The sequence below is a fragment of the Lissotriton vulgaris genome, chromosome 7 (genome assembly GCF_964263255.1).
Source record: "Lissotriton vulgaris chromosome 7, aLisVul1.2, whole genome shotgun sequence".
NCBI lineage: Eukaryota > Metazoa > Chordata > Amphibia > Caudata > Salamandridae > Lissotriton > Lissotriton vulgaris.
This window is the reverse complement of record NC_141695.1, coordinates 371,203,237-371,229,064: the sequence shown is the minus strand read 5'-3', so window position 1 is coordinate 371,229,064 and position 25,828 is coordinate 371,203,237. Positions and strand designations below refer to the sequence as shown.

At 44.1% G+C, this 25,828-nt stretch overlaps 1 protein-coding gene across 4 annotated transcripts in view; it reads right to left on the bottom strand.

Moving 5' to 3' along the window:
- TMEM150B (transmembrane protein 150B) overlaps positions 1-25,828 on the bottom strand; it is a 128,560-nt gene that overhangs the window by 50,593 nt on the left and 52,139 nt on the right. For all 4 annotated transcript variants that reach the window (XM_086930295.1, XM_086930298.1, XM_086930297.1 and 1 more), the window contains 4 exons: positions 15,735-15,822; positions 12,905-12,964; positions 8,253-8,320; positions 3,442-3,569 (listed from right to left, as the gene is read on the bottom strand). In XM_086930295.1, coding sequence (XP_086786421.1) covers positions 3,442-3,569; positions 8,253-8,320; positions 12,905-12,964; positions 15,735-15,822 — 344 coding nt within the window. The remainder of the gene's footprint in view (positions 1-3,441; positions 3,570-8,252; positions 8,321-12,904; positions 12,965-15,734; positions 15,823-25,828) is intronic.

Here is a 25,828-nt window from a genome sequence, read left to right as displayed (position 1 = left end):
TGTGTGGCTCTCTGTGAGTGTGTGGCTCTCTGTGTGTGTGGCTCTGTGTGTGTGCGTTTGGCTCTGTGTGTGTGTGTGGCTCTGTGTGTGTGTGGCTCTATGTGTGTGCGTTTCTTCGTTGTGTGTTTGTGTGGCTCTGTGTGTGGCTCTGTGTGTGTGGCTCTGTGTGTGTGAGGCTCTGTGTGTGTGTGGCTCTGTGTTTGTGTGTGGCGGGCTCTGTGTTTGTGTGTGTGTGGGGCTCTGTGTTTGTGTGTGTGTATGGCTCTGTGTGTGTGTGTGGCTCTGTGTTTGTGTGTGTGTGTGTGGCTCTGTGTGTGGCTCTGTGTTTATGTGTGTGGCTCTGTGTGCCTCGGTGTGTGTGTGTGTGTGTCTGTGTGGCGGCTCAGTTTGCGTGGGCAATTATTATTTTTTTCTTAGCCGTAGTATGCAAATGTGAATCAGGTGCAAAATCTCAGTGTTTGCCTTATCCGCTTTCTGCCTGCAGCGGACTAGAAAAAGAATGAATTGTACGCAGCATTTTTGAAGTGGTCCATTGACTGCCACAAAATTACTGCTGAGGCATGCCAACTTGCAGATACATTTCACAATGGGGGAGGGGTTTGGGGGGAGGATCTAATAGGAGTTGTGTCTATAAAGGGACAAAATCATAAGCCAATTGCATTTACGAGGCATGAGGGCACAAGGACATGAAGAGGGGTCGGGCTTTGGGCTGAGATCTGAACCCCCAACATCCCTCCCCCCAAAACAAAAGCTTCTGAAGCTACCATTAATGCCCTGGGGAGTATGTAAAAAAAATACCCATGAAACGCAGCAGCGCCTACCCTCCAGATATGAGCTGGAAACCAACACCTGCAGTGTGAGAGACAACAGTGTTTGTGAGAGACAGCATTGTGTGTAAGAAGACAGCAGTGTGTGAGAAACAGCAGTGTGTGTGAGAGAGACAGCAGTGTGAGAGACGGCATATGTGTGTTCTAGGGAGAGACAGCAGTGTGAGAGAGTCAGCAGTGTGAGAGAGACTGCAGTGTGAGAGAGACAGCAGTGTGAGAGACATTTTATTTATGTTTTGGTTTTTGAAACATAAATAAAACGCGTTGTTCTTTGCAATGTCAATAGCTCAAACTCGCGTAAATATGCGACCTATTGCATTGCAAATGCAATAGGTCTTGCATTTGCGAGAGATTAAGCTATTGGCATTGTAAATGAAAAATGACATTTATTTATCTGTTTTCAAAACCAACACATAAATAAAAATGTTGTAATTTACAATGCCAATAGCTCTAACTTTTGCAAAGGCGAGACCGTTGCATTTTAAATGCTTGTTTTTATGTCCGTCACTGCCAGGCAAACAGTGAGGGATAGTAAAATGCCCCCCTCGCCGTGGGTGATGACTCCCATGGCAAGTCAAGCATTACATTCTTTTATTTTCGAAATGATAATACCAAACAGTGAAATGCATTGGCAGGAACCATCGTGACGTAACAGCTGTGAGTGCGGTTCCTGACATGCATTATAAATGACCGTCTGCTTGGCGGTCATCTATAAATGTGGCAGGTGGTCCCTCCCCCATGGAGACCGAGGATTTTTCTCCATCCCCCTGGTGATATAACAGGCCGTCTGCTCACTTATAATGAGACTCTATGTTATTAATGAATATGGCATGTGATTGCTACCAGTGGCAGCTCCTCGGCTAAGGCAGAGGAGCATCACCACACTCACTGCTTCGTAGCAGTCAAATGAATGAAAAATAAAAAAAATGATAATAACCTGATGTTATTATCATTTTATTTTCAGCAGCTGTGCGGGGCGGGGCTGCTCTGCTCACAATGGTGGGCATATTAAGTGCACATGACTGTTTGGCCGGTGAGAGAAACCAGATTTCCTTACCAAAGGTGGTGGGTGTGAAGCTCCTGTGCCTCAGAATGTTAATCTACAGGCCATCCTGTGGGAGGTAGTGTGAACGTCCAGGGCTCGAGGAGGCTCGTTTTCACCAGTGTCCAGCACATGCTTCAAAATAGTTTCCCTGATCACTTGTACTGGCAGCAATGGAACTGACTAGCATGGGGTTATATCTCCTCATGCAGTTATGCCCTCACATGTAGTATAGTGCAACCTGCCGTAGGGCAGTAAGACCTGCTGTAGGGAGCGACTTACTGATACTGCACGCAGTGTCTGCAGGTAAGGCATACAGGCTGTGTGCAATGTCGTGTTTTCAATTTTGTCTGCACCAAGACACGCAGCCTGTTGGCAGTTTGTATGAGGTTGGTGAGTGGTCTCTTAGGGTGGCACAATTCGTGCTGCAGCCCTTTGGTGCCCTCTTTAGTACTCAGGTCCTAGGTATCGGGGTACCATTTACTAAGGACTTATAGATGGCCCTAAAGGTATCGCCAATAGGGGAAAACAATTGCACAGTTTTGGGAAAGAGATCGGGGGGACCTGGTTAGCAGGAACCCAGTGCATTTCCAGTCAAAATCCCATCATATACTAGGCAAAAAGGGCACTTTCCTACAGGAATGTTTATAACCCATTATCTACAAACATATTAAAGTTTCTCATAAAGAACAGAGACAGAGGATGCGTTATAACTAAGGCTCCCTGTTTTCCGTTTTTACTCATTTTTACAGATAAATACAGACATAAAACATTTACTTTCTTGTCTGTATTTATTTTTAAATGTGCATAAAAACGGAATATGGGTTGCTTTTTGAGTAATTCTAAATACTGTCTGTCATGGCTGCCAGGCCAATAGCTGTCTGGATTGATAGGTAGGAGGGTTAAAAAAGAAAGGGATTTTAGTGAAGAGGCTTTAACAGCAGTAGGTTTGCACAAGGTTGATACTGAAATTTGCATATTTTCATATAAATGCATTGATTTATCTTTAGCATGTGTTCACAGCATTGAAACCTGACAGGCACTCAAGCATGAGTTCATATTTATTGGTTAAATAAATGTGGAAACATATTAATTTCAGAATCATTTTTCCACAAAACCCAAAAATAAATATGGATAAATACAGATAAAATTAGCCAAAAATAAATATGGATAAATACAGACGGAAATGTCAAAAAAATAAATACCATAAAGCCGTGAGCCCTAGTTGTAACTAGATGCACACGTGTAGATGGCTTTATAGTTGTTGACGGATTTCAGAGTGGTTTGGAAGAAATATGTTGGAATTGTGAAATAAATGCAGTCTTCTTATAATTTTTCTAGGTTGATGCTACAGGCCAATGAAGTGCGCTTGTGAAACCCACTACCAGTACCGCATCTAGTGGCAACAACAATAACTGGTTTTCTCTTGTGAAGTGCTAGTCCTGGTTATAGAAAGGGTGTGACACAGAATCATACCACCCCTCATTCTGTTATTTTACACTCTAATACAATTGAATATCAGCATGTTGTATCACCACCTGAAAATGTATAGGTATAACATAGCTTTCTTACCTGAAAGTTTCCGACTATGGATATCCCTAGGGCACTTAGGACTCCAAGAACGGTACTGGCTGTGTTTAGATGTGAGTGGCACCCCAAATCCCTCACCTGCTGGTAGCGAATAAATGCCACCCATACCACTAGAAAAGAACAAAGGCCCATTAACTAGCTGGTACACCATGGTTGCCATTTTTTGAGATCTTTCTAGAGACAGTTTTAACTATCTGTTGCAGATAGCATGGTAACCAACACTTTAACGTACACCTAGGAAGAAATTTTAGTCTGCCCCTTGCATGTGATTAGATATCTTTCTTTTCTCGGTTCTATACACGCCATTGATTGGCTTGCCTCCCTATGTCGTGCTTGTCCCTCTCAGAGGAGCCCTTCTTTCAAACCATATTTGTATTGGCCGATTAGTCATACCCTTCCACTGCTGATGTCAGGACACTTTTTTTCTCTGTCTCAAGGCTCCCCGTTAGAGCCTGAACACAATAATCATGGGTACCCACTAGCTGCTGCTACCCACCATCAAACCCCGCTTTTTGCTGTTACTGATATTGGCCTTAAAAAGACAATTAGTTTTTATGAAGCTATTACTGGCAGCAGCGACATCTAGAAATTCTATTTTTTGTATTCTTCACTACAGGTAAACGGTTACAAGGTGGCCAACATGTTGCATCCAGAAGCTATGTAGAAACCATGTTGGAATGGCATAGCTATAATAAAGATGACAAAAAATAGATTTCCAAGATGGCTGCCACTTTGTGTTTACACGTCACATGTGGCAATCATCCTGAAATGGTCTACCTATATCACAAAATACAAAACACTGAATTCCAAGATGGCCACCTGATAGTATTGGTTTTGGCAATGCTTGCACCTCACAGACATTACTAAAAACAGAAAAACAGTATGCACTGACTTTCCCAAATCATATTTTACATATTTTATGTTTCAGCTCTTGACGTTTACTCACTGTCCTCATTATGGGCAAATATAGTCAGTGAAGCATAGGGATTTTGAGTGTTTTCTCAGAATCACACACTATGCTTAAGTGGGGAAACAAACACTAGAGCCCAGAAAATGGAGCCTAAATGCCTAGGCCATCTCTCTATCTACCTGCAACTGAGAGTGTATTGCCAAATATTTTCTGTATGCCTGAGGCCAGCAAGAATGCTCACCTTTCACAAATCAGGGTATTCTAGACATGTTTCCCAGGACTGAGCATCCTGTAAATTGCATGACTGTGGGAAACAAAGTATGCTATTTATTTGGTGGTTAGAGATTACATATCTTAGACTACAATAAATCATACTGACAAACATTAAAGTCATGGTGAGGACACACCAGGAAGATGACTTAACCTTCCTAACACTAAGAAAAATCTGAGGGATTTAATGGCAGGACAGTGTATCAAAAGGACTGATTGCAGCTGGAAGAGATTTAGCCACATTCCATCTGCTCCTAGGAAGAGGAGGGGCGCCCCATGAAATAGATGATTGGAGCATTATTGTTGAGTTACAGACTGCTCCTCCTGCCTCATTACAGGAAGTCATAAATCACCATAGTAAGGAAATTGATAGACTGTATTCACTAATCCTAATAGAGGTGCACAGCTGCAAAATGATAAAAGGTCCATCGAGTTCATATATCTTTCAAATGCCAAAATATGGGGAGGCACGATCAGAAGATAGACAAAACGCTTTCTGGTGGTATATGTATAGAAATCACTATGGGAACTGGACCATTCACACAGTGGTGGTAAATTTTGACTACACTTGGCAAACATCAAATGTCACCTCCCCGGGGCAAACAATAGTAACTTAATGCAGGGACCGTGTGGACTCCTGCAGCCCCTGGCACCGCCACCTCCCGGGGCTTTGTTTGAAAGCAACGTGGGAGGTCGCACGGATCCCCCTGCAGCCCTGAGGGCTTTAATCTAATTGAATGTGGGGGCTGCACGGACATCCCGACAGCCGCAGGGACTGCCACCTCCTCAGGGCTTTAGTTGAAAACAATTCAGGGGAGCCACATGGACCCCACACAGCCCCGGGGGTCACCACCTTGGCAGGGCTTTAATTTTATTGAATCTAAGGGGGCCACAGAGACCCCGCCTGCAACCCCAGGGAACGCCATCTCCCCGAAGAACTTTAATAAGGATGCAGGTGGGCCCTCTTGGCCCACCCACACCCCAGGGACCACCACCCCCAGGGCAAAATCAAAGAAAGGAGGGGGGCAATGCAGTCACCCTCCCGAAGCTATACATGGCCCTGGTGACCCCCCTCCCACACCCCAGGCCAGGTCCTGCTATGTCCCTGGCCCCACCCAGGGGCCAGGGGGAAGCCGGGAGAATTGCTTTCAGACACAGGGAGCTGCCTTGTAAGTGTACAGTTGTGTGAGTGGCTATGCGAGTAGCTGTATGGGCTAGTAAGTGACTGTGTCAGTAGCTGTTTGGGAAAGTGTGTGACTGACTGGACTGGGTGAGAGAGTGGGTATATGGGTGGTTGCATAGTTGAGCGACTGGTTTTGTTAGTAACAGTATTCCTGACTAAGTGGGTGTATAAGTGGTTGTATGCATAAGTGAGTAGCTGTGTCAGTGACTGAACAGCAGAATTTGTGGATGTGTAAATAGCTGTATCGGTGAGAGCGGGGCTGTGTTATGGACTGTATGGGTGAGTGAGATGGTGCTGGAGTGGTTTATGCGTGAGCGAGTTTCTCTATAAGTGACTGTATGAGTGAGTAAGTTGGTGTGCGATAGTCTGTGTGTGTGAGTGAGTTTCTGTCTGTGTGACTGTATGGGTGAATGGTTGAGTGCCTGTCTGATTGTATGGGTGTGTGAGTGGTTGTGTGAGTGAGTGAGGGGATGTTTCAGTAACTGTATCTGTCAATGAGTGCCTCTGTCAGTGAGTATATGGCTCACTTAGTGGATGTCTCATTGCCTGTGTGGGTTCGTAAGTGCCTGAGTTACTGACTTCATGGCTGAGTGAGTGATTGTGTGAGTAGAGGTATCGCTGAGTTAATGTCTGCCTTAGAGAGTGTTCAGAGTAGTGACTGGGTGTGTTAGTGACTGCCTGGACGTGTGAGTGGATGTGTGAGTAACTGTATAGGTGAGTTGGTGTGATAGTAGCCATATGGGTGTGTGAATAGGTGTGTCAGTGAGTATATGAGTAAGTGAACGGGTGTTTGTGGTTGTATGGGCTTGTGGATGGGTATATTAGTGTGTGTCTGTGTGGGCATGTGACAGGGTGTTTCAGAGAGAGTTTGAGGATTTAAGTAGGTGTGTTTGTCTGGATGATAGCATCAGGGATGTAATATGTGAGATCCTAAGCACTGAACTGTGGAGACACAAGTTATAGTTACATATATATATATATATATATATATATATATATATATATATATATATATATATATATATATATATATATATATATATATATATATATATATATATATATATATATATACAACTAACTTTCTTCTTAAGTCACTAACTGCATTTTCATCAGGGCGGGTGGGGAGGGGGGTTCATGTTTTGAAATGCCACTCAATGCAGTGATATCATTCAATGCACTAAAGTGAAACACTTCTGCATAATAAAGATTTATATTATTTTGAAGTATCTTCATCACATTTTTACACTACTTTTTACATGACATGTGTTTAATGTCTTAGATGCTAAATATTTTCATGACTGAGCTCTTACTCTGGCAATAAGGGCAAAATCAGACGCTTGGCTGAGCTCTAACGTTCCTCCCCTATACATCTGATGGCTTGCCTACCTTTATTTCAAGTCACCAAACCACAGACAAAGCACTTCGTGGCTTCCACAGGAGTATGAAGCACTATGCAAATGCTGCAACACATACACTATGGGGCCGATTATGATCGCGGACGGACTTGCGTCCGTCCGCGATCATTGAGGAGGAGGGGACGTCCGCATGGGCTGCGGAGTCCCCTCCTGTGCGATTAGGATGTGACCGCCAGGGTGGCGGTCACATCCTCTATTTTTAACATTGCGGCGGGTGCGGCTTCAAGCTGCACCCGCAGCAATGTTAAAAATGCACGCATTGCATTTGCATGCAGAAAGAGGCAGGCACCGTGCAGTGCCTGCCGCTTTCTGCATACAAATGCAGGGGGGTACCATAGGTACCCCTCATGTGCACCCCCCACCCCCCTTCACCTAGGGGGCCCGCAACGGGCCCCCGCAGTGAAGTTACACATGCTTTTCCACGGCGGAAAAGCCGCCGCGGAAAAGCATGTGTGCAGGCACATACTAATCTGGCGGACGGTGTCTGAGAGACACCGTCACCAGATTAGTGCTATTCCTCCGCGGTTGTAAGCCAACCGCGGAGGAAAAGCTGCGGACGGAAACCAGGACCCACCAGCCATCCTAATGTGGCGGTGGGTCTTTGGTGGGTCCGCTGCGGACTTTCCACATCCTCTGGGCCGGCGGTGGCTTCCGCCGGCCCGGAGGATGCGGAAAATCCGCAATCATAATGAGCCCCTATGTTTGGATATTATATCAACCTAATCAATACACTCATTGAAGTTAGCTCAGCATTAGGCATTTTAGTTGATAACACTGTTGCATCCCAAGGCAGGGGTGTAACACAGGCCCAAGCAGCCCTGAGGTGCAAGGGGTCTCAAAATCCTCCATGGGGCCCTCAACACTTCAAGGTGGCCCCATTCAGGCTAAGGTCAATGAGGGATATAGGAGACTCTGGGGGACTTTATCACATTCTTTAGGGGGGGCTCATCATTTTGCGTTATGCCACAGTCCCTGGGCAAGGGTCTACACATATAGCACTCACACTACATACCAAGAATCGCTGCCACGTTGAGCACTTGGCCGAAGATGCAGCTCTGGGGAGGGTAGGACCCGCAAGTGCTGGAGAAGAAAAGTAAAGGCATATGATTTGACAGTACTAAATGTGAATTTTTTAGGAAAATCTCTTGTAAATGTACTGTAAAGACATTGTATTTCTGAAACATATTTCAGCTTACATTTTAATTGGGGTATAAATCATATAATAAACTTTACTATTTACATATGTGAAAATATATGATATTCATTATATTAAATGAATGCTTATATATCTATAAAGATCATATATGGAAGGCAACTGTGCCTGATGGTCCTATAAAGCCATTATCGGATTCTACAGACATTATTGTAAATAAAAGCATCACTGGTAAGTAGAGGATACCTTCACCTCACTTCCACCATCTCCTGCCCTTCACAAAATATTTTACAATTCTGCAGCCAGGGGAGGCAAAAGATCCTAAATTAGTAGATCTCTAAAATTTCAAGCAACTGGTGCAGGATCCTTGAATAAAGAGGACACAGTTCCCACCCAGCTTCAAGCTCAGTAAACAAATCTCTGTATATTAATATATTTCAATATAATATACATTTTATATTAACTTTCATTTTAATTGAATTAGAAATCAGATGTTATAGCAAAATTATACATATCAGTATTTATATTTTATTGCATATGTTGCACTTCTATTTGTATTACTATAGAGCTTAAATACAACATGTCCTATAATGCCATCAAGGGGTACTGTTGACATGATTGTAACCAACAGTGTGTCTCATTTATAAAGGGTACTTTCACTCCATTTCTGCCATACTCTCCCCCCAAAATATTTTTTATGTGTCATTGGTAACAAAAGTCCCCACATTTGTGTTTGTGTGTGAACAACATTGAACTCACCCAGCTTATCCATGACCCCATGCACACCTCAGGTCACATGCTAGACCCATCTTCCCCTCCAGCTACCACATCAGGTACAGAAACACCATGGAACTCACCTGGACCGACAACTCCATCGTACACTACTACATTACCAGCTCACAGACCTCTTCCCCCATTCTGCCTAGCGCCCCACCCCAGCTAGTGCATAGTCTTAGAGGACACATGGAGTAACGCCCTCAACTCCATCCACCCCCTCTCTTCCAAACAACTTTATCACCAACTACGCCAATAAAGTATCTTCCTTCAGCAACAACATACACAGAAGGTGCACCATGCAGGCTAGCTGGTACACTGAAGACCTCAGGAATGCTAAAGGACACTGAAAACAACTGGAAATAAGTTTGGCACAGCAGCAAGGACACGGCTGACAAGACCGCTTTCAAGACAGACCTCAACCTCTACCACAGACAGTTGAGCGAATCAAAGAAAAAGGCATCATGCATGCCTCATGCATCGACTCAAGCTCCAATAACAGCAAAGAACTCTTCAACATTGTCACAGAATTCTCCAACCTCTTGGCCGCAACTAACAACATTACCCCCTTCCTGGAACTCTGCAACAACCTTGCAAACCTCTTCCACAACAAGATCGCCAACATCTACAGAAATTTCAAACCCCAGCCTAAGGCCACAAACTTATTCAAGCAACACAATGACCCTGCTACCACCACAGACACCCGAATAACCAAATGCAGCCAGCTCGCCCCACAAGACACTACCTCCATTATGAACTTGGTCCAATCAGGGGCCTCAACCGACCCATGCGCGCACCACATCTTGAACCTAGGTGAAGCCAGAATCATCCGCATACTCACCACCTTGTTCAACACCTCAACTTCTATGGCCACCTCCCCCGAGGAGTGGAAACATGCAGAAGTCAACGCCCTATTAAAGAAACTATTGGCAGATACTAGCTAACTCAACAACTACTGACCAATCTCACTGTTCTCACTCCTTGCCAAAGTATTAGAAAAAGCCATCAACCAACAACTCACCTCACTTCTGGAACAGAACCTCCTACTCAACTCCTTCAATCCAGATTCTGCAGCAACCACAGCACCAAGAGAGCCCTCATCGCGGATACCGAGGACATCTGAGCACTACTCGACCGACTACTCGATCTGATTCTCCTAGACCTTGGCAGCCTTCGATACGGTCTCCCACCACATACTCATCACAAGGCTGCACAATATAGGCACTTAAGGAGTTTCTCTCAGATGGATGGCCTATTTCCTCTCTGAAAAAATGCAAACAGCCCACCTTCACCCCTTCACCTCTGAACCCAAGGAGATCACCAGTGGAGTACTCCAAGGATCCTCGCCAGCCTTACCATCTTCAACACTTATGACACCTCTAACCAGCATTGTCAAAATCCACGTCCTCAACATCATATTCTACACCAACAACACACAACTCATCCTCTCCCAAGACACCACCAACACCAAGACCAACTTCCACAACTGCATGACAGACATCGCCAACTGGGTGAAGGACAACTGTCTGAAACTCAGCACGGGCAAGACAGAGATACTGATTTTCAGAAACAAAAGCCCCCCATGTGACACATCCTGTTGGCTGTCAGAACTTGAACCTACCCCTATCCCCACTGACCACGCAAATAACCTAGGCATGATTTTGGACAACAAGCTAACCATGACAACTCAGGTCAACTCTGTCTCTTCCTTCTGCTTCTTCATCCTCTGCATGCTTCGTAAGATATTCAAATGGTTACCCCAAAGCTTAAGACACACCATTACCCAGGCCCTTATCCCCAGCTGACTGGATTACAGACCATACAGAATGCTGCAGCCAGACTTGTCCTGGATCTCCCTAGATGAACCAACATCACCATCTACCTCAGGGTACTCCACTGGTTCCCTACACAAATAAGAGGCCAGTTCAAACTCCTGACCCGCGCATACAAGGCCCTACACAACTGGGACCTGCCTACTTGAACCATCGCCTGAACTTCCATCAGTCCACCGTAAATCTCTGATCCGCGTCCCTTTCTCTAATTCTCACCCTGCATCTGACATTGCAGATAAGGAGGTCTCTCCTTCTCCTACCTAGCAGTGAAGACATGGAATGAGCTACCCTTTTATCTACGGACCTCCCCATCTTTTCCAGAGTTCTGAAAGTCCCTAAAGACCTGGCTATTTGGCCAATCAACTGGACCATGGATGTCCTCACAGGTGACAAGTAGCACTCTACAAATATACTGATTAAACAATGTGTGTGTGTGTGTCTGTGTGTGGTGAACATTCAGGTGACCATACCAATTGCACGGTGAACAGACAAAATATCGACTCCAAAATATCGACTGGACATAATATCGACTTCTAAATATAGACTGGATAAAATATCGACTGGACAGAATATCGACTACAAAAATATTGTTTTTAAGGTAAGTGAAGTAATATCGACTGTATAAAATATAGATTGCAAAAATATCGAATTTTTAATAATATATAATACTTTATAGTGTATTTTTATGTAATAATATGTGTGAAAAGTGTGTATTAATGTTATAAAATATTTTATTAAATGAATTTTGTTTTTATAATAATTGCGTAATGTAATTCTGTAGCGGGTTGTGGGTTTATAGGGGAATAGGGTGGGAAGTAATTTAATAATAATTAATTAATTAATATATGTTTGTAAATATTTTTTATTAATAATTAATTGATAATTAATTAATATTAATTAGTTAATTAATAATATAATTTAGTACATATTTTTTATTAGTAATTAATTGGTAATTAATTAATTGTAATTAGTTAATTACATTAATTAGAGTAAATTTTAAATATATATAATTTTGTGTTATTGTAAAGTAATTAATTGGGGTAAAATAATATTAATTATTAAATTAATTACAGCTAATGTGCTAATATATTTACTTTATTGTTATTGTTAATTAATAATTAATTGGTAAATAAATAATATTGATTAATTTTGGGTAATGGAGTATTTTTAGGGTTCAGGGTCAGTTTTCAGTTTTTGGGTAAAGGGGTATTTTTAGGGTTCAGGGTCAGTTTTCAGTTTTAGGGTAAAGGGGTATTTTTAGGGTTCAGGGTCAGTTTTCAGTTTTTGGGTAAAGGGGTATTTTTAGGGTTCAGGGTCAGTTTTCAGTTTTTGGGTAAAGGGGTATTTTTAGGGTTCAGGGTCAGTTTTCAGTTTTTGGGTAAAGGGGTATTTTTAGGGTTTAGGGTCAGTTTTTAGTTTTTGGGTAAAGGGGTATTTTTAGGGTTCAGGGTCAGTTTTGGGTTTTTGGGTAAAGGGGTATTTTTAGGGTTTAGGGTCAGTTTTGGGTTTTTGGGTAAAGGGGTGTTTTTAGGGTTGAGGGTCGGTTTTCAGTATCTTATTTAATTATAGTATGTTACTATATATATATGTTTTAACAAATAATATTGTAAAAAATGTTTTAATTACTTTCATTTATTATTTAATTATTATAAGTTAATGTAAGTATTTTTAAGTATATTTTAGTAGTTACATTTTAATATTAATTTAATTTAACACTGTTTTTTATAAAGTCGATATTTTTTACAACTATATTATTGTAAACGATATTTTGTACTCGATATTTTCGTACTTACCTGTTTGTAGATACAAACTCGATATTTTGACTGTCGATATTTTGTCCACGATATTTTGGCTAGTCGATATTTTGACCCTCGATATTATTTCAGTAATCCCAATTGCACATACCTAATATAGGGGAAGACTTCGGAGATGTTCACTGATCCGTTAGCCACAGCCATGAAATACCTGAGGATACAGAGAGAGAAGCTTCACTACAATGACACCAATGGACTATGAACACCAGTCTCAAAAGCACACATTCCCATAACAACATGCATACGTAAGGCTACCAACGTGCCTATTTATTGAAAAGAAACTATCCTGCTTGTTAATAAAAACCTTCCTTACATTGGTGATTGTGGACATGCCTATTCTGTGCTCTTTCAGATGTGGTTTCAGATCCTTCATCTGCAGAAACATTTCTGCAAAATCTGTTGTGAGAAGTGATTTGCCATTCACGTGAAAATGGGACAAACAATTTAAGTATGATGGTGAGAGACATGAATGTCCTCTGTAATAGACAAAAAACTGTTTTTGTTCTGCATTTCTTTCACCTGAAAATGTGGGCCTGTCACGTGACACTGTAAATGTTTAGGTCTCTCCCTAAACAGTGCAGCTGAGCTATCGCTTGTGAAAGATATTGTATGCAAGAAGGGGTTTGCAGCCCGCCTACTGCTTACCATTTGTTGGTTTCATTTAAACTCTTATCCGTTGCCTCCTAATTCGCCAGCGCATGTTAGCTTCACTTTCTCTTCTTTCCTTTGGAGCATCGACCTAGTACTGATTTCTTCATCTTGATTAGTGTTCTTCCACTGCTCACACTGTTGTTGAGGTACTATTTCCTTTGTTCTTCCCCATGCTGTGTTCTTCTTCTTCCCCTGTGTTTCTGTTTCCTGTGTTGTTTCTTGCCGCCCACTGTTGTCTGTGTAGCTTCTTCCTACTCCCACCCCTGTTGACCTTGTTGGTTTTTCTGCCTCCCACTCCTCTTGCCTGTGTTGCTTCTTCTCCTTCACCCCCATTGACCATGTTGATTCTGATCTGCCCACTGCAACCTCCACACCACCTATGTCCAAGTTGCTTCTTTACCTTTCCAGCCCCTCTTATTACTGTTGCTTCTTCCCCTTCAACCCCCACCCTCCCATTGTCCCTGTTGTTTCTTTTTCACACTGCCATGCTCCCATTTTCTGTGTTGCCCCCCCACACCCCCATAAGAAAAAAGTGCTATGGTGCGGCTAGCACTAGCCACTTTAAAGCACTTTTTTTTAATGTCCTGTTTCCCGTTCCTCCCCATCCTCCCGCCTGTTATGCAATTTGCCTGTACTTTGTTATCCCTGTTAGCCACCCTCAACTACCATGAGAAAATAAAAATGCTATAACATGTTAAGTGCTCGGCGCATCACAGAGCTTTTTAATAACTTTTAGCCATGCTTCACTGCAGCCGTGCTGCTCTACAAATTGGCTTAATACATTGACAGAGTCAACAGCGCTTGCATCGGCAAGACCTATTAACTTTGCCAGTGTTTCTTCTTTGCTTCAGAAAGATTGCATGGAATGTCATATTTGTAGGCATAAGAGCCATTCTTACCAAATTATTGGTGGGGCAAGGTCATGAGAGTTGCTGCAACTAAACCTGAGGTCATGAAAAAAAAATCTTACTATGGTCCTGGCATCTGCATTTGCGGACCGTAGGGACGAAAGTATGGATTTTTAGCCTGATAAGGTGCAGAAAGGCTCTAAAAAATCTCAGTGAAATACAATTTGAATTTCTTGATTTATTACCTTTACATCTTTTGGTAGCTCTGGCACACATCACTCAACCATCACGGCTATACCATTTATGATCATTGACCAGATCTTCTAACAAGTATGGGCACGGAAACAGATATCCACCATGTTCACTGTAATTGAAGAAGCTCCTGTCTTCTCCAGCTATACATGTGGAGAAATCATTAAAAGGCAGTATTTCTGGGAAAGAGTTGCCCATATATTGGCCACATCTTTGAGGAAAGGGAGAAGGCCCAGGGCAGAATCATTGATATGTGAGGCTCACCTCTAGCTTGGACTGAGCCATGGACTTCAATTAATCAAAATGGCGGGCGTGGAGGAAGTGACATTGCACACACTTTGACTGCAGTAACATCACAGGAAGTCACATCATATGATCTTTGACCCTGAAAATTCCCAGGAAATGGTCACATGACTTCTATCCGGATGGCCGCACGCAAACAAAAACTGCTAAAGTTAATAAACCTATAAGTGCACAAATATAACTACACACCTATCTCCTAGAGTGCTTGCATGATATGCCGAGGGAACATTACTAATTTATTTTTTAATTATATGAAACACTATGTTTTCCTCCCAATAGGAGCATGTAGTGGCAGAAAACACAGAACAATATTAAAAAAAACAGAAGTGTATATACACAATGAAGTGTCATGATTTGATGGATTCCCCAGTGTACACCTAGAAGAGAGAAAAGTGAACGGCAGTTCCTTTAACATGGGTGGTCAAGAAACATTTCATGTAACTTTTTTTCCTTAACAGACAGTTTGGGATTTTTTTTAGCACAAAACTTCAAATCCGAATGCGAGCAACATTGTTTTGAACACGAGTGACCAGAAATCAACTCTAAATTACATTTCCAAGTTCAATTTTTACACAAACGAACCGTTAGGGTAATTTTCAAAGTGTGAGATGCATTTTTTATAATTACATGTACAGCAAATTATGCAAGTTTCACACATCCCTGTCCTTGAGCTGGAGTGCAATAGTGCCTGGGCCCTAAGGCCCTCGGACAACTGGGGCAAAGGACAGTTCTCATATAGAGTACTGTCTAGTAACCACTGATTGCCCCAAGATGCAATGAGGAGGATTCATATACACTTCTGCATCCTGCAAAGAGGATTCCTGCATCTGGTTAGTGGAGTCACAGAGGAGTTTCAGCGAAACTTACACTATCCACATTCCCCCGATGGACCAGACTGCAATAGCGATTGGTACCAGGCTCCAGGCCCACATCCTTATGCGTTCTGCAAATTCCTCTAAGAAAAAGAAGAGAAATCGGTAAATTAGGTGTCAGAATCAAATACTGAACCATGACTGTGAGTTCGAGCATGAGTCTCTGCAAGGGACATGGCTCTATTGATAAACTGCTTTTTCTGTGCAAGCTCTAATGACATAATTACCCCAGTGCCTTTGGTCTATATTGTCCCAATGATATAACTAGCCGTCTTAAAAGAAGACAGAATGTTCATTACGTTCAATCTTCTTACGTTTTACATGTATTCCAGATGTTTTGCACAGTGCCAACATCTTATTGTATAGCTATGTTTTTCATCCAAACACTGTACACATGAAGACCTGCATGCATGATAGCGGAAGTGAGCTAATACAGCCAATCACACCACAAGAGTGCGCACTGTGGGTCAGAATGTCAAGTTAGATTCTGCATTGGAGGAATGGGTTGTATCTTTTCCTGTAAATTTCAGACCCCCTCTCCATCAAAAGTTGAAGTTCAGCCCACACCCTCTCTACTTTGGAATGTGTAGGATTCTCTCTTGGAATGAGTGGAATGGTTACAAGTGGGGAAAGAAAGGTGGTCATCAGGGTTTTGGCTGCCGAGCTCGGAGTATAAGAATCGACAGGAAGTCGCAGACTGCTGATCCCTCTTCTGAGTTCATGTGTCTCTGGGGCAGGGGCGGCTGGTGACATTTGAAAGTGGTAAGACGTAAACTAATTTGCATTTTGCACCGCAGCGAGCGAGTGCAGCGAGCAAGCCCGAACCACCTCGCATCCATCCATACATCATTCATGCATCCACCCACCCATCCTGCATCCATACAACATTCATTCATGTATCCACCACCCATCTATCCATCATACATCCACCCATCATGCATGCATCCATGCATCCATCCATACATCATTCATGCATCCACCCATCCATCCACCCACCCATCCTGCATCCATACATCATTCATTCATGCATCCACCCATCCATCCATCCACCCACCCATCCAACCTGCATCCATCATTCATGCATCCATCCACTCATCATGCCTGCATCCATCCATGCACCCACTCTCCCTGTTCAATTTCCTTTGCTGCGGCTCTTAGAAACTGGCCAATCACGTTTAAGCTGGGTCCCCCAACTCCACCATCTAATATATTCACATTCATTTTACCCTTACTGTAAACATCCGTGGTCTCTTTGGAGGACAACTGACCTGACAGGAGTCTGCGAGAAACTGGCTATAAGTTTGTGATTTATATACCCACTGAACTTTTTTCACACTGTCAACGGTTGATTAATAGCCACATTGCACACATCCGTACAGGGTGTACTCTTTACTTAAAACTGCACGCTTTTCTTCTTTCAGCACTGCAGTGCTGTCGGGCATCTTAAACAAATAAAGCACGTCAAACACTTTTTTCCTCCTTACTTGCGTGTGGTCACTCTTTTGCACAGCTCGTGTCAACAGGCTGCCATGTCTGCACTAATTGTTTCCATATTTCAGACAATCCTGGCGCTGCAGGGGCACAGGTTACTCTACGCCCACAGCACGCCCATTAGGAGACCGAAGGGCTCCTAATGGGCATGCGCAAAAAAGCACGAACATAAGTGCGCATGCGTGGGCACGGGTAAAAAATTCACCCTCCGTCCCCACGCATGCGCACTGCCTGGTGACAATAATGTCAATCAACATGACGCCTCCCGACGTCATGCTGACTGGCATGCATTGTCAGTTCTCCCTCGGTGTCTCCTGCGGGCGGGAGGCCTACGCCCCCACGCCCCTATGGACGCACCGCGCCTGCTCTGGGGTGAGGTGTGGATTCAACATGTCCATTGTCCCTGTCTGTCAGAGAACCAATCTTTCAGTAAGGGGCCAAACTGTATCGCTATATAAGGGACTTCCTGTCTTGCTCAATTCTGGGGAAGTGTCCCTCTGCCCAGCATCCCACAGTGCAGTCGAGCATACTAAGTGGTACCTGGCAAAGTTGGGTATCAGCCTCCAGATTACCCCAAATTATAACGTCCTTCAACCCTACCTGCTGCTTCATTAGGATCCAGTGGTGCGGTGCTGGAAGACCCTCTTCAGGGAGGGGCTGCATGTAGGGTGGATGAGAAAGTCCAGGGCGTAAAGCTCAACCTGTGGGCTAGGCAAGCTTTCATCAACTCCTGAGTCAGTGTGGAGGAGAAGGTTTTTTCAGACGTTTCTCATCCTCGGGCCAAAGGTCCAGGTAAATAACATCAGGGGCGGTATTAAAGAAGTGCTCCAGGTGTGCAATGGGTGTGTGGGTTGCTTTGCGTGCCGCCGGGGCACTTTGGTATTATAGAAGGGGGCGCAGATGCTTGTGCACCCTCTTCTGTAATACTGGTAGCGCTGGTGCACATAAAGCTACAGATCTACCCTCAGAAGGCATTCCTCCATTTGCATGGGGGTGTGGTGCCATGCAAATGAGGGAATCCCTTTGCCTCTGTGCCTGCACCGTATTACAGATGCGGGCGCAGAGGCACAGAAGCTGTCAGGAGGCACACTGTCAGTGCGTCACCTAAACTGTCAGTGCGTCCCCTAATGGCAGCCCTCTGAAGGGGGAGAAGGGGGTCCATGGGACCCCCAGACATCCCCTTACAGGTGGGTGTGGTCACTCACTGCACCCACCTGCAAGGGGCTCTCTTATCCCCCTTAAAAGTGCAGGTGGATTGCCGTCTGAACGGTGAAACACGGAGCGGCTTCAAAGCAGCTGCTCCATTTTTAATGCGCTGCCCTGGAGGCAGCACGAGTTTGCGGCTGCCCTAGGGGCAGCGCATTCATCCTCATACGGTGTATTTTCCTTGTTTTCATCAGGTGCACCTTTTAAAAGGAGCTCCCGGCACAAACAAGGAAACTGCTCCGTAAGAATGAAATGGCCCCTGGCCTTATTACAGACCATGACCCAGGGGCGTAACGGGTACTCGCTTTGCGCACCCTCTGGGCACGTTGGTATTATAACAGGGGCAGCAGACACTTGTGTAGCCCTTTCTGTAATACTGAAAGCGCTAACGCACATATAGCACCAGCGCTTTCTCAAAAGGGCATTCCCTCATTTGCATGGGGGCATGGCCCTATGCAAGTGATCGAATCCCTTTGCCTTGCAGTGCGCCCTCTGATTGCAGTCCTCTGAAGGAGGGATAGGGGGTCCTATGGACCCGCCCAGACATCCCCTTGCAGGCAGGTGCAGTCACTCACTGAACCCGCCTGCAAGGTGATCTCAAATCCGTCTTCAAAGTGCATGCCGCTTGCTGCCTCCATAGCTGCTTTTAAACAGCTGTTCCGTATTTCTCTTGCTTGCTCTGCCCTGTTGGCAGCACAAGTTCACAGCTGCCCTGAGGGCAGTACTTTCTACATGATAGGGTGCACTGTTCCTGTTTGCCCCCGGCGCACCTGCATAAAGGTGTGCCGTGGCGCAAACAGGAAGAGTGCACCCTAAGTTTCACAGGGTCCCTGGACTGTTTTGGTGCCAAGTTTGGGAATATACATTTTATTTATATTGAAAGCTGCCTTGTATCGCTTGGTTTAGTTTTCTTGTGTCTATGTTTAGTCTACGATTGATTGATTTTTGCTTCATCACCCAGTTTAAGCAAAGCTGTCTTAGGCAAGTCCCATGTATCCTAAAGCAGGCGTAAGGATTTGACGTGCTGACGTTCTAGAAGTGGTGCAGTGAAATCTCAGAGATTTCACTGCGTCACTTCTACGTGGCTTTCCTGCGTTGGAACACATACATTATACCTGACACAGGTATAATGCAGAGCAGGAGTTTACCAAGTAACATATCTGCCTAGATGCGTCAATTTGTAAATACGGCGCATTGTGGTGCATTTTTTACACCATTTTTTTACGCCACCGCATCATCACAAAAAGTGACGCAATGGGGCATAAAGGCCTCATAAATAAGGCCCTTTGTTTCTGTTCTCGTGGCATGTAAGGACTTACAAAAATGAAACTAAAGGATTTAAGGAATGTGTCCTTGACTGTTATGAGCAACCCTTCCAACTATCTAACTTTGCCCTCCATCCTCTCAACATGCCAGGCCTGGATAGGCTTGAAGGCACCCACACACCCCAAATAAAAGGTTCATTGTCATTGATAGCATGCCCAACACACAAAGATTTTCACTATGAACAAAAAAGGCATACCTATGTATTTTAGATATGGTCCTGTTGGACTTCCTTTTACTTCAGTCTTATGGGTATGTGTAGGCCTTCCCCTGCCTCCAACTACTCATTGATGGCTAGTCCGCCAACTCCAATGCTAAAAAAACAATGCAGGGCACAAAGGTTTGCTTCGGAGCTACCGCAGGTGCTCCCCAAAGGCAACAATGCCAAATACCAAAGCTGCCTTATTTTTGATTCCACTTCACACCTCTTTCTTCCACCACCCTACACTTTTTTATCTTTTTACTTCACTCTTGCAAATTCTTTTGCATTTCTTCTTTTCCCCCTTTGTCACTGTTTTCTTATTTTCTCTTCCTCCATCTTTCTCTCTTTTCTGAAATTCTCTCTTTTGATTTGGGCAAAGTCTGAGGATGAGAAATAAGTCCCCAAAACGGAGTGCCGAAGCCACTGGTATATTTGAGGTAGTGGTTGTTGGTGGGGCCCACCAGGACTCTTTTTTGGGGACATGCAGTAATTGTTTTTCATCAGACTTTGACTAAGGGCAAAAGATTAAAAAACATATAAGGGGAAAGAAGGTGGAAAAGAAAGACAGAAATACAGTGACAAAGGAAGAAAGGAGGAACTTACAAGAGTGAGATAAAGGGATAAGGAGTGTCTTGCGGTGGTTCAAAGAGGTATGAGGAGGAATCAAGTCTATGCGGCCCTGGCATTCGGCACGCTGACATCCAATAGCTCTGGCCACGAACATGTGCGCTCAACTTTCAGCCCCGGTTCTTATTCTTTCACAAATAAAGCACTGGAGCCTGATAGCCACCACTGCAACCATGAACACAAATTAGGCACTGGGTCTGACAAGTGAGAAGTAAATATTACTTCATTAAAAAAAAAAGTAAAACATTGTAGGGGATCTAGGTTTTTTGTAGCAGCCGCTATCGAGGTGCCGACTGCTAAGGCTTTCTAATCATGAATCCACTGCAAGTCTCTTTCTTCCATAACCCCACATTTCCTGCCTCTTTATCACACTCACTTTCTTTTCCATCACACATTTCTCCCTTTGTCAGTTTATTGCTGTCTATCTTTTCCTTTTTTTCTGCTTTGCTCTCGCTCTCTAGCTCAAAGGCTGATCATGATAAAGTCCGGTCCCCAAAACCACCTGCAACCCCCCGGCACAAAAGAAGCTCTTGCTGAACTCACCGTCTAAGGCAGACCTGGACAACCGAGCCCAGACTCTGGGCTCCTTCTGGGCCTGTTTCTCCAAGCCCAGCCGCTCCAGGCAATGTCTTGATTAATTACTGAGAACGTCAAGTTTGTTCCAAGTTCTAGCTCTATTCCAGAACCACCCAAGACAAGGTATGTTCCCTTCTAAGAGTCAGAACTTCCCAGCACTAGTCATGAGGGCAAAGAAACGCCAACAGCCCAAGAGCACCAGAGTCCTCGTTGAATGACAGAAAGCAGAACCCGAGCGAGAGATTAGACTTGCTAGAGGTATGAGCAAGGCAGGGGAACCGAGCTGGGACCTTGCGAGAAGCACCAGGAGGCATTTAAAGCAGGTACAACCGCCCGTAGCTCGTGGGAAGAGGGGCTGGCGAGTATCTCTGCTGACGGTCTCTTCAAGGCGCTGTTAGTGGGGACCAGACTACCATGGAGAAGGCATCAGTGACATAGCAATGGTGGCACGGACCCTAATGCGAGCAGGGAATATGAATTCTCCTGCCTTTCTACCCCATTGGTTATTAATACCAAGCGATTATTTGTGGGCGGTGGGCTGCTCGCAGCCTTGCGCCCCAGGGCCACTACACTAGGTTCCTGGATGGAAATAGGTGGCAGGTAAGGGGGTGAGAGGTGGGAGAACATACACCTGCCTGGCCTTTCCAGAATTTCAGATGTTTTATTTTAACCCCTTCGATGCTGGTGACAAAGCCAGCTCGTCATGGGTGTTACCTGCGCTGCGCTTATGACGAGCTGGCTTTGTCACGTAAGGCTCATTTTTTACATTTCAGCGCACAGCGGGAAAACCCGGTAGCACGCATGCGGTTAAATTCTAGGCGTTGGGGCAGTTGCAGAAAGTTTCTTAGGGGGAGGTTTGCACATGTACTGTAGCACAGCAATGCAGTATCTATCTCATGACCGGCGAGTCCTGAGAGCTCGCCCTTAGAACTCAATCAAAACTATATTTTAGTTCACAAGTATGACTGTCAAATGTGTTTTAAAATTCACCAGCTGGCTCACGGCTGGTCACAGAGGTGCACCACCACTCTTTGAAACTCAACCCAAGCAAGACTGACCTGATGCTGGTTGGGGCTCAAATACTTTAGAGGGGAGAGTTGTATCTGGCCCACACAACTGGGTACAGAGAGTACCTCTGTTAAGACCTATATTGCTTTATCTATAGAATCTAACTGAAATATTTTAAGACTGGATGCTATATAAAAAGAGAAGAAGAGCTATAATTATTTCAAAAACATTATTTTATTATTTTTCTTTTCTGTTTTTTGATTTTTCAGTTTAACTGTTTATACATAGATATAATTTATTTTGTTACATGAAAACATACTCATAAATAACAAGCTTTCAAAAAAGTGTAAATTTCATAATGTGCAATTGAAGCAAAAACACCCCTAACAAATCATCTTATCCCATTACCATTCATTTTCTCATGCATACCACTACATTCACTACCTTTTCTAAAAAGACAAATATAAGCAATAAGACAAAACTTAACATAAGATTAACCCAAGAGTAAATGTGGTAGACCACTCTAGGTGTGAGAAAGATAGGTTCTACCATTTAGTCAAAAACTGATCTGTACATTGTATTACAGTCTATTGTACACTGTTGTGGTCTTTGGTGTGTACGCACAACTGGGTGCACTGCCATCTGTCTCATCTCATGGTAAGCCTCCAAGAGCTGCTTGGATGATGACCAGTCCTCTGGACACTTGAGTTGTTACGCTAAACCCCCTCCAAGAAAGTCTCCTGTTCCTCAGCACCTTCACCCCCAGTTGGTCTCAGCCTGCGCGCTTTCATGACTGGAATACTGTAACATCTTGCACCTATGACTTCTTGACCATGCTCTGTAGAAACTACAGAGTGTAGTAAACTACTTCTCTGTGGTGCTCTACTGATTAGAATGTTGATGACATCATAGAATGCCTGGGGTGACTCTCTGGCTCTTAACGTCAGTTGATCTACTGAGGCTGTGCTGATGAGAACTGGCTCCTGGTGGGGTTTTATCTATCTTACTTCTGTACCTGTTATCTTGGAAGGAACTTACATTAAAGGAACTTATATCTACAGTGGACTCTGTCACTTCCTTTACCACATTTTGGCGACGTTTTTGAACTGGACTGATCTACACGTGCAGTTAAGAATAAGGAATTAATTAAGCAACTACAGAGTAAAGAATCCAACAGCCTTATTAATCAAGGCCAAATCGGCTCGCAAAGGGCCAGATTCTGAGAATCTGGCCCTTTGCGAGAGCGATTTTTGCATTTGGTATTCAACATCCCAAATGCAAAAATCGCTATTTGCTAATTCGCATATTTGCGAGGATTTACATTTAAGGAATCTCTATTTGAGATTCCTTAAATGTAATTCATCATCCATTTTACAATTGCGAAATCGCAATTTTGGGCCGCAATTTACCGCGAGGTCAAACCTCGTGGTAAATTGCGAAAACTCAGAAAAATGCATTTAAATGCATTTTTCTGAGTTGCACGTTACACACACACATGTCCTTTGGACATGTGTGTGTGCAACACCTGTGTTAATTTCCATTGCAGGGGTGCTACAGGGTGTCCTTTGGACACCCCTGGCACCCTTGTACTCGCAATCTCATTTGCGATTAGCTAATTGCTAATCGCAAATGAGGAATGACTCCCCATGCATTCCTATGGGCCTTTTGGCCCATAGGAATGCATGGGGAGTTATTCCTTATTTGCGATTAGCAATTAGCTAATCGCAAATAAGGAATCAGTGGGAATCGCAATTAATATTGCGATTCCTACATGATTACCGTTTTGCGAGTCTCAAATAGCGATTCCTTATGATTCGCTATTTGAGCCTCGCAAAACGGCCCGTTCATGAATCAGGCTGATAGTCTTTAAGAATTGAGGAAAATTCGCATTTAAACTAAAGGTAATGCCCAGCTGACCCCACCAGTGTTGTGTTTCACCTAGACAGCCTGCACCCTGGGCGTGTGTCTTTATGTTCATCTCTGCGTGTCTCTGAGCACCCTGCAACCTACGCCTTTTATGCTGTAAGTGACTTATCTACGGCATCTGCCTACTCTGCCTGTGTCTTTCAAACTTTGGAAATGAGTGCTTTCTGCAGTGTCTTTTGGTTACATATCGACTCGCACCTTGAAAGAAGACAACAGGTCTGGTGAAAGCTGTGTTCCAGTTGTGGGAGGCAGAAACAAGCGTGTTTGTTTAGCTGTCACTTTGGCATTCCTTCAGCGATTTTGGGCACTACTTTCCTGGTGATTGCAGCGCCAGCGCTTTCAGACATCAGATGACATCCAAGTCAGCGTTTGGTGTTCGGATTTTGCTCTACTTGTGGGACGACGAAAGGAACAACTGTTTTTGAGCAATTGTCCCGTTTGTGTACATTTCTGGGCCGTGACTGTGACCTCGCGCTATCTTGCTCTACTTGTGGGACGACGAAAGGAACAGCTGTTTTCGAGCAATTGCCTCGTTTGTGTACATTTCTGAGCCGTGACTGTGACCTTGCGCTTTAGAGTGAGTTCAACATATTTTTAAAGTACATTCTTTGTGGTTTTCTTGCACTCACTGTGGCCGAGCAGTTTAACTGCTCAGTTTCAAATCTTTCTCGTCTCTCCCACCGCGTGCACACCGCGCGCCATCTGCCTCGCTCCTCTCACTGTTTGTGACGTCTGTTTATCAATCAGTCGTCACTCTCCACAGCACGTCTTTGCCGTGAACCATCCGGCAGAGGCGTAACAGCGTGCAGTGCGCTGTTCCAGGCTTCCGTCGTAAGCGCGTCTTGTGCTGTGCATTCCGTCAGGGAGCTTGAGGCATTTTTGAGGGGTCTCTCATTTGGCGTGATTACTACCTTTGATTTACGCTTTTATGCTGCTGAGTCTTTCAGTTTCGGCAAACAAGTTGAATCTGTACTAATCCACCTCTATGAACAGTTTGAAGGTGCGCAGCTACGGAGTTGAAGGGACTTTCTTCGTAGATTGGATCGTTTTCTTTTTTCATGGCGATATTCAACGGCGATTGTGGGGACTTCAGTGGCGTCTGCAAGGAGCAGAGTACAATGACCCCGGGTGAGAGGTCACTCACCGGAGCAAGTGTTATTTATTTATGACAGCTAATTTTCCATTGCACATTATTGTATATAGCCTTATTTTGTGGTGGTGTGGTGTGGTGTGTGGCAAACTTGTCTGGCTCTTATTCTTACTTTATATTCTCTGTTAGGTCATGTCTTGGTTGGATGTTGCTGGGTTGTGGGTAGTCAATTTTCATCCATATTTTTAACGTTGGTTTCCTCAATTGTACCCTAGGTGGTCTGTGTGTGGGTAGTCAATGCCTCAATGTTTTTTTTTGGGTTCTTTGAGTCTGGTGGTAGTCCATGCCCCATTTGTTCCCAGGTATATAGTCCTGCGGTGTACCCTACTTAGGGGAGGTTCTGTGTTTGAGTGGGTAGTCAATGCCATTTCTATTTGTTTCCTGTGGTAGTGGTCTGTGTGGGTAGTCCATGCCCCATTTTTGTTCCCAGGTATTGTCCTGTTGTGTACCCTACATAGGGAAGGTAGTCTGTGTGGGTAGTCCATGCCCCATTTTGGTTCCCAGGTATTGTCCTGTGGTGTACCCTACATAGGGGAGGTTGTCTGTGTGGGTAGTCCATGCCCCATTTTGGTTCCCAGGT